Raw genomic sequence first — 9,529 nt, forward strand, 5'->3', positions numbered from 1 at the left:
GGGGGGGGTCTTGGCCCCACTGCTAACCCCCCATGCAACCCCAGAAGGAAATGTTGGGCATCTCCACGTGCCCAGTTCTTCCAATTCCACCCCCCTTGCCATTAGATGGGTCACCCAGCATGACCCTCTGGTCCTAAAAACAGATCCATCAAGACCCGCTCCACACACAGCGCACAAACCACAGCTACCACCATCATGGCGTTACAAAGTGCTGAGTGCCGCAGTGTAGACGAGGCCCCGAGACCCTGCTGCTGCCACGCAGGTCACTGGCACCAGGCTTCTCCCCTCGTGCTCTGCTCCCATCCCTGCCTGCACACGGCTGGCAAACCCGCCCGAGGTCTCCAGAGAAAACAGCATGAACCGCGGTGGCCACCACACCTGCAACCCAGCCCTGCTCCAGACACGTGGCCATCTTGGCACATCCAATGCCCCAGCCTCATGGAAAGCCCCATCTGCTACTCTTTTACACTGGTGTAAATGCTCAGTCTGCCCGTGCTGTGCAGATCAACGTGGAGCGGAGGCAGGGTCTCACTCCCGGCCCGGCTGCAAGGCTGTGTCCGTCCCCTGCTGTGCCTACCTCAAGGTCTGCGATCTCAGGAGACAGCATTTCCCAAGCCCACACTGCTCTGCAGCCTCTAGGTAATCTGGATGCCTCTCATGTGCTCCACGGTATATCGTGTGCCCAGACCCCTATCCCCGACAGGGCTATTGGGACGAGCACCTCCCTGTGATCCTATAACACCCTCTTCAGTCTGGGACAGACATTGCACAAACCGGTTTGACCCAAATCAGTTAAGTCTGACACTGCTATTCAACCAGGTTTATCTCAAGCAGGTTTCAGCCACTTTCAAACTGGTTTATGTGCGCTGAATGTCTGTTCTGTGATAGGTTTAAATCAGTTTCTGATCACTTAAACCGGTTTGTGCATCCCTAGCCTTCATAAGGACAGCGGGTGGGCCCAACATTCAAGCACCAGCCTGGAGCCAGGGATCAGATCCCTGGCTGTAAATTATACCAGCATAAAATGCCCCAGGGGAAGAGAGACATGCAGCTATCCCAAGCCAGCTGCTTTTCATCTACCCCCTGATCTGTCCAATTTGGAGAGCCCTCCCAGGAGATACAATCCCAACTGGCACAACCCGGAGGGCTGTGGGAACGCAGAAGCACTTGTGCCGTGTCTAGCTGCAGTCCCCAGGGGACAATTTACATTAAAGTAACTCAGGCCTGGGTGGCAAAACCCAGAAGTATTCTCCACCGCTCCCAGCTTGGGCGCGTGCAGCTCTGCAGAGAAGCCAAGTGGCTCTGCCCACCTCACTACATGGGAGAAACAAAGGAGGCAAGGGAAACTGAGGCACAGAGGGATACAGTGACGTGCCCCATGTCACTTCAGAGTAGCCTTGGGCAGGGCAAATATACACCCAGCTGGGAAACGCCAGACACTTGGTCCTGAAATACTGCAACCAAAACAGGCTCCTCTGCTGTTGAACGTGAGCCCCCGGGGCAGGGGAGCAGGCTCCAAGGCGGTGAGGTTAGCTGCCCGCACGTGCCAAGTAGAGCGGCCGTCACTAGCTGGGGGCCCTCGGGTCCTGGCTACCACTGCCGCTGGCCAGGCTGGGAGAGGGCTTTGGCTTTTACGGAGGTTCCCGGCCCGGCGAGAGGCCGGGCGCGAGGGATCCAGAACAAAGCGGCATTCATCACGCCGGGCCCGGCGGCAGCCAGCCATGACATCATGGCATCTGCAGAGACGCTCGCGTTAACAAGGGGAACAGACACGAGCGGAGCTGCGGCCAGCTGATAGCACCCCGCGCGCGGGGCCCTAGCTCTGCCACGTGGCCTTGGGAAGTTGCCTTGCCTCACCGTGCCTCAGTTTCCCACTCTGTTCTAGCCAAACTGGGCAGGGGCTGGCTCTGGCATACCTGCCCGGGGTCCTGATTTCAAGCCGGGTGCCATGCGAGTGATTAGCGTGAGCATAACGACCCGTTGCCTCTGCTCGAGGTGGGTCTCTAGGAGGGAGGTGGTGGTATGGCAAGGCTGGGCATCAGGATCCGGGATACAGGACTAGCTACAAGCACGGGGCAGGCTGCGCGACTCACCCAGGAGCACGTTATGGTCCTTCTAATCATGCTTAGTTTCTCCTTCGAGGAACAGGGCGGCAATTGGAAGAGAGAAGGCAGTAAGCACACCAGTGAGCGACACTTTGCAGGCAACCAGCACAGCCAGGCAGGAGGCAGGGCAGCCAGGCGACTTAGCTGGGTATAGAGCGGGCCAAGGACTAGGGGGGTCTGCATGGAGGGGCTTATCCCAAAGCACCTGGAGTCTTTCCCCGACCGTGACGGGCTTTGGATCCAGCCCCAGATGGTGAGCAGGCACCTGCCTTGCCCTGCAGAGCTGTTCGAGCACAGCCACGTGCTCCCACGTGCCACTTGGTGCAGGCTGTGTTAGCTGAGGGCAAGGGTGGGCAACGGGGATGCTGAGCTCCCGTGCCCCACGCCAAGTGCCAGCGTGACACGGGGGACAGGAGCACATGGCCAGGGAGGCCGAGCCACCAGCAGGCTGAGCACAAGCAAGGGGTAACATCTCGAAAGGCACCTAGGTGACTTAGGAACCAAAGTCCCCTCCATTTCCAGGGAAGCTCAGGCTCCTACGTCACTGAGATGCCAGGAAGAAGAGGCAGGTGGGTGAGGACAGGGGTCAAAGCACCTTCTCCAAGGGAGACCACAGGCAAAGAGGAAGGGAGCAGGGCACGAGCAGCAGGGACGACGACCGCGGTGCCTGTTCAGGGACAGAGGTCGTAGGGGCTGCCCCTTCGTGCTGTCTACCCGCAATCTCTCTCCAAGACCCTATAGCCAGGAGAGAGCCTCACGTCTCTGACTCCTTGGCTCCGGGACTGTGCAGGAGAGCAGGGATCAGGCTTTGCATCAGGATTGCACTGGCTGTGGCAAGGGAGGGGGGGACAGGCGCTGCCTTTCCTAGCAATGACATGCACTCAGTTTACCTCCAGGTAGATCGCACTCGACCTGTCCGAGATCCTGTCCTCAATGGCCTGTTTCTCCCCTCTCTCCATCCACCCTCACCCACCGCTTCCCTCCTCTCCCAGCAGCTTTTTGTTCAGGATCAGGAACACACGCCCTGCCCAAGACCAGGGTGAAGGGAAAGGCACGACCTGCCCTGCAAGAAGGTCCTGCCAGCTAGGGGTGTGTGAAACACGACTGAGTGCATCCTAAGAGCGAACACAGCGAATGATTAAAACCAGGGGCAGAGCCATGGGGCAATCCTGCCCCTGCAGGTCCCTGGCAAGCAGGACTGTGCCCAGGTCTCCAGAAGAAATAGAGGAACACAGGGCAAGACCTGTGGGCATCCAGTCCAGTCCCCTGGTGCATAACCCCATTCATAAGCTGATCACGCTCCTTTGGCAGGGTTTTTGCCCCCACCACGCCACCTGCCCTGGATGTGCTACAGGCACGTTGCTCCCGTGGCTACAGGAGCTGGTACGTCAGCCTAAAAGACCCTCGCAGGCTGACCGGTCCTGGACCTGGACTCCTCCTGCCCAATACGTTAGGTTGTGGGGGGGTCTCACAGCTCACCTCCAGCAGCTGGATCTGCCGCTGGGCGTCCGCCAGCTCCTGCTCCACCGTGGTGAGCGAGCGGTCCAGTCGGCCCTTCTCTGCCGACAGCCGCAACGAGTCTTCACGAGTCTTCAGCTTCTCGCGCTCCACCTGCCGGCCCAGCCAGCGCAGGGGGATGGAGGGGTAAGGGCTAGCAGACACGGCCACGGCCGGCTACACTGAGCACCAAGATCGTGCCCAGCCAACAGCCTCCATCTAACCCTTCTCCCTCTTGGGCGGGTGGATGCAGGACTATTATTTAAGCTTTGTTCACTGACCAGGCTGACAACTAATTGCCCATTATTTCTTTGCGTCGTGGCCCAGGGTCTCCAGTCAAGACAGGGGATGAGAAAGGTGAACCATAATGAGCCAAGGTCCACGTCAACACTGAGTTGTGTGTGCTTTGTCCATCAGTACACTGATGGGGACCTGACTGCAGGTCCAGCCTACTGCGGTCAGCCTAATTCCAGTTGACACCAGTTTCTACTGAGGCCTCGGGCCAGACTGCACCTCAAAGCAAATGCACAAATGCAGCTGACTCCACGGAGGGGATTTTGCCCGACTCTGCTGTTGTATGACGCCCAAGTTACCATCTGGACTCCCATAGCCGATGGCTCATCGGCTCAGCAAAGGGCCCTGTAGTCCCTGCTCTTGGGAGCCGGCCACATCAGCCACAGGATCCAGCTGCTCGTGGCCCCATAATGTGCCCCGGATCAAGCAGGACCCCCACTAGCAGGGAAGACAGCACTGAGCTAGTGAATGCCCACAGCCATCTCCCCTCTACTAACCCAGAGGCACTGGTTATGAGAGACTGGGGCCATTCAGAGGGTGCCGGGGGTCCGTGCAAGTACGTGAAGCTCCAGCTCACCTTGTCCAGGGTCTTCTTCAGGGCGGTCTTGTCCTTCTCCAGGCGCAGGGAGGAGCGCTCGGCCTCCCGCTTCTCGCTCTCCAGCTGGGCCAGCGCCCGCTGCAAGCTGCCCAGCCTCTCCTGCAGCAGGTGCTTGTCCTCCTGCAGCTTCTGCTGGCTCCGCAAGGCCAAGCTCTCGCCCTCCTGGCGCTGGCGCAGCAGCTGGGTGCGAGGCAAAGGAGCAGAGGGGTGGAGATGAGCTAGAAACCCCTTGCAGGGATGCACTGAACCAGGGCAGCAACAGCGACAGGATGCATTTGCACTAGGGCTGGACACCCCAGGGCCAGCCCTTCACCGGGAATTAAGTGAAGGCAATAGGACTGATGGCTGAAGGGTGTTGGCTCAGCTACTCTCCAGAGGCATGCATTCCCTTCCAGCCAGCCACGAGCCCAAAACGCTCTCCAGCAAGGGCTTGGAGCTGGGCTGCCTGGCAGGAAGGTCCCAAATGAGTATGACCTTAGCTGCTCCTCCAGGACCGAGGTATAACCGGCCTAAATCCAAAGAGACCCTTCCACTCAACACCAACAGCCTCTCCTGTGCCCCTGCTTGGCCCAGAGCAGGAGGGAGCAACAAGACCTTTTGCAAGGGGGTGCTGGAGTAGGCGCTCGACCCTGTCAGCTGACTCATTTGGAGGTGGATGAGCTGCTTGAGCTAGTTGGTGGAGACCAGCTCCACAAAAGAAAGGACCAACGTGCCAGTGGACTTCCCCATGAGCATCTGTAAGTTGTGCTACCGTACGGGCATTGCTAGCCAGACCTGAGTTTGGGTGTGTGGGTCCCAGCCTCCATGCTGCTGGGAACAAGCCATGGCCACGTGCTTTTTGCCACAACCTCCCCGGCTCAACAGCACATCCTCTGGGGCTCCGGGGATGGATGGGGAACTGCGACCCAGACCCTGTGCTCATGTCTAGTCCCAGCGTCCACCCTCAAGAGGAACGGGGTGCGTGGGAGCCCAATGGTGCCCCAGTGAGCATCCCCACCACGGCAGCTGCCCTGTGTTGCTGGAGCAGGCTCCCCCAGGCCTCCCCACAGCTCGGGGACCACCCCGGGCTCCAGTGGCTGCTCTGAGGCACCCCAGCCCATGTAGGCTGCTCACCTCCTGCTGCTGCCGCACCTGTCCTTCCAGCTCCTCCTTCTGCAGCTCCAGCTCGGCCTGCTCGGTCTTCAGACCCTGGACGCGGTCGACCAGCGAGCCGTTCTGCTTCTTGGCTTCGGAGACCGCCTGGCGAGCAGCATCCAGCCGCTCCTAGGGCACGAGATGAGAGGCTGAGTCCCGAGGGGCACCTCCGTACAACGAACCCAGGGACAGCAGGGAGACGCTAACCTCCGGCAGAAGAGACAAGGGCGAGAGGCCCCTGTGCCGACATCTCTTTTAGGGGCAGATGGCATGGTCTAAAGCCTGGTGCAAAGCAAGAAGTGTCCCCCACAGCTCCACCCGGTCCTGTCCAGCCAGTTCAGCTTTCTGAGCATCCCAGTCACCCTCACCCAGCACCTCTGCCAGGGTCGCCTGGGTCCTGGCCGTGAAACCACTGCTGCATGAGCCTACATGAGAGCCCCCTTCCCACAGGCCCTGCTCCCACCTGGAGCACTCGACGGTCGTGCTCGCTGGCAGTCAGCGCCTTCTGCAGCTGCAGCACCTTCTCCTGGGCCGAGTCCGCGCCGGCGCTGCTCTCGGCCAAAGCGGCCGACAGGCTCTGCGCCTTGTCCTTCAAGGAGCTCTCGCTCTCCTCAGCCTTCCCCAGTGCCAGGGTCAGTCGGTCCACAGACATCTGCAGGGCGCTGGCCTTCATCTCGCTGTCGGTCACCTGCGGTGGGGTCAGCGCTGTCCTTTAGTAAGCCGGAGCCCAGGCCTGGTCCCTCTCTGATGTCCCTGAGCGGAGCCCTGGCCCAGTCGGGGGGCACCTGCGTGGTGACCCCAGCTACACAGCCATGCATCTCCCCCCGTCCGGCTGGGCAAAGCGCTGCTCTGATAGCAGCAGCGGGGTCAGTTCAGCTGCCACGGAGAAGGCCCACCATGGTCCGGCCGTGCTAGGGGCCACAGGCACATCCCTCCCCTGGAAAAGGCCCAGCCGGGTGCTGGCAGCACTACCTGTCTCTGCAGCATGTCGCCGCGATCCTGCAGCACCTGGATCTCCATCTCGCGGTCACTCAGCACCAGCTTCATCCTCTGCAGCTCCCCATCCAGCGAGCGCCGCAGCAGCTCCAGCTTGGTGCAGCGGCTCTCGGCGGCATCCAGGATCTCCTTTAGGCGCCGCTTGTCGGCCTCCAGCTTGGCCTCGTTGGCCTTCATCTTGGTGATCTTCTCCTGGGGGGAGAGCGGGGGTGAGACTCGCCAGCCTCCTCTTTCCCTGGGCAGCTCTTGCTCCCAAACTGGCCTTGGGTGAGGATGTGACTCACGGAAGATGATGGCAGTACCCCAGCGCGCTGCTACGACGCCCCTGGTGCTCTGGCCCTGTGCCCCCGTTCCAGTCTGTGACCCCCCTGCATTTCTGCCCTGCTCTGCAACCCAGCTGAGCCAATGCCTCTTCCTCCTGGCCTGCAGCCTCCCAGTCCCAGACACTGCCTCCCACCCCCTCTGACAATGAACCTCAGCCCCAAATGCTCCCAGAGCAAGACGGCAGCCCCTACTCCCTCCTCTGCAGCGTGGAAACGGAGACGGGGAATCACCAGGGCTGACAAAGCTGGCACCGGAGGTGGGATGCACCCTCCAAGCTTGGTCACCCGTGGAACAAGCCCTGCTGGATCCCGTCCCACCATCAAGGGCTGTGTCCCTCCCTGCTTCCCATGCATCCATCCCAGGCACAAAGGCGGCAAGGCAGTAAGGACTTGAACGCAGATCCGGTGCCACACAGGATGCTGCGGGTCCCGGCAGGGATGGCTTGCCTTGGCAGTCGCTCAGTGCTTGGCTAGAGGCCAGCGGCAGTATCACGAAGCTAAATGAAACAGGGCAGGGTCACCCCTCTGCTACGGCTGGAGGGAGAAGAGAGACCCTGGTGCAGCCTGGAGCCGAGGGGGCAAAGAGGGTCGCCTCCGGGCGCTGTGGGAATTGGAAATGAGCGGTGAGGTCTCAGCACCGAAACAGAGCCCCACAAGACACAGTGTCCTGGGGAGTTGAAGGGCTGGTGAGCGAGACAGGAGCTGAGAGGGGTTCGCTTTCACAGTGTGGCCACCTTTGTGGCATGGCAGAGAGGCAGCCTGCAAAGACCACGGGCCTGAAAGATGCCCAACGTGCTGGGAGCTGTAGTTTCCCAAGGCCTCACATCCCCACCAGAGAGGAGGGGGATTGCAATGAGTCCTGTTTTCTGTGCATGGCTTTCAGATGCCTGACCAGCACCTTGTCCACGTGCGGTCAAGGCTTGAGGCTGGCCCTGTAACACTCAGAGACAGGCCCGCTGCAGTGCAAAAGAAACCCATGAAAAAGGACAATCTCAGCACCCACGGAGGGCTAGCTCTGCATTGAGCAGCTCGGCCCCCCTTGGCACCAGCGCTCCCAGCCTGGGCAGGATCTCCTCTCCCCGAGGCACAGCGTGGTGCCCTCACACCTGCCCCATGCTGTGCAAAAAGGGGAACACGCCAAGGCACCCTCCCGGGCCCTGGGCCCCGGCCCCTTCCCCAGGAAGAAGCAGAAGCCCGTGCACAGCAGCCCCCCGGTCCTCCCCGCACACCCCAGAGCTGCATGCTCAGCAGCGCGCGTTCCCTGGCCTGTGCTGGAGCTGATGGACCCTGGCCCTGCCAGACTGGCAGCCTCCCAGCTTTGTTCCTGAATGCAAAGGGCTGGCCAGGCTCCAAGCCCAGCAGACATAACACGCGCACGGCCCAGACACGGAGCACCCCCGGGGACCGTGAGTAAAGAGTTCCACCAGGCAGAGGCCCGCTCGCTGCCAGGAGCCGGCTTTGCCAGGTGCGGGGGGGGCAAGCCTGCGGCGGGCCAAGGAGGCAGCCCCCTGGGCTTTGTCCCATGACCGGCCTGGGGGCAGGATCTCGCTGGGGGAGTCTCACCCGCTGGTGCCCACCCGTCTCTGTTTAGCCAGGGTCCTCCTCTCGGCACCCCGTGCAACGGGCACAGTGCCCCACAGAGCTGGGGAGCAGCTTGGCCTGTGGTGGAGGGCACGGAGCTGAGCCTCGGGAGACCCCCAGCTCCGCCACTGACCTGCTGCACCACCCTGGGCAAGTCCCTTTGCCTCTGTAGGCCTCACTCCCCAGCGGGTCCTGTGTGGTACTGTGTTCATGCAGTGCCCGGCACAATGGGGCCAGGATCCTGGGGGTATGGGAGGCACATCTCGCAGGCATCAGCCTGCAACATGAAGCCAGTTCCAAGGGGGAGACCCAGCTGGACAAATCCAGGCCCTTTCCTCTCCAGCCTGCGGGAAAGGTGCAGGGTTGGTCCTCACACAAGAGCCTCCATCTTTTCTGAATGACCCTAGGAATGGGGCACGTGAGCAATATTTCTGATCCCTGCACTCAGCCAGTGCTCACCGTGACTGAGAGAGCATCGCATGCAGATGGCAGAAGCAACCAGGACTCTGCCAAGGTCCCTCCTTTAGCGCCCCGATGCCCAAAACAGCAATGATGTCCCAATAGGGAGCCCCAGGCCCCTTCCAACGGAGCTCCCTGCCCACTTTGCCCTGATTTCCCTTCCAGTTCCTCGCCCCCAGCACCTGCGTGGTCCGGCGCTCGCTGTCTGCCGACTGGTGGCTTCGCTCCAGCGTTGCCACCTTGTCCAGCAAGGCCTTGCGCTCCCGGTCATTGCGCCGGAGGGTCTCTTCCTGCAGCATCAGGGCAGTCTGGGCGCTGCTCAGCTTGCCGTCCATGCCACGTCTCCCTGGGGCAGCAAAGGGAGAGCGAGGGGCACACGAGGCATCTCACACCAGCCGCAGGCAAGGGGCATGTAGAGTTACATCGCCCAGGGACCCCGGGACTATAGGGCCAGTCTGCATTATGGATAAAGCAGGCAACTGGGGTGCGGGACCCTCTGTTCGACTCCGCATCCCTGGTGTGTCTGGAGTGGGACAGGCTCG

At 61.2% G+C, this 9,529-nt stretch overlaps 1 protein-coding gene across 3 annotated transcripts in view; it reads right to left on the minus strand.

The window, feature by feature from the left end:
- Positions 1-9,529, minus strand: part of CROCC (ciliary rootlet coiled-coil, rootletin) — a 44,213-nt gene that overhangs the window by 1,070 nt on the left and 33,614 nt on the right. For all 3 annotated transcript variants that reach the window (XM_019511950.1, XM_019511949.1, XM_019511948.1), the window contains exons 30-35: positions 9,170-9,333; positions 6,601-6,816; positions 6,092-6,316; positions 5,608-5,757; positions 4,474-4,674; positions 3,585-3,716 (exon numbers count right to left, since the gene is read on the minus strand). In XM_019511950.1, coding sequence (XP_019367495.1) covers positions 3,585-3,716; positions 4,474-4,674; positions 5,608-5,757; positions 6,092-6,316; positions 6,601-6,816; positions 9,170-9,333 — 1,088 coding nt within the window. The remainder of the gene's footprint in view (positions 1-3,584; positions 3,717-4,473; positions 4,675-5,607; positions 5,758-6,091; positions 6,317-6,600; positions 6,817-9,169; positions 9,334-9,529) is intronic.

The sequence above is a fragment of the Gavialis gangeticus genome, unplaced genomic scaffold, assembly GCF_001723915.1.
Source record: "Gavialis gangeticus isolate Ggan-Ray unplaced genomic scaffold, GavGan_comp1, whole genome shotgun sequence".
NCBI lineage: Eukaryota > Metazoa > Chordata > Crocodylia > Gavialidae > Gavialis > Gavialis gangeticus.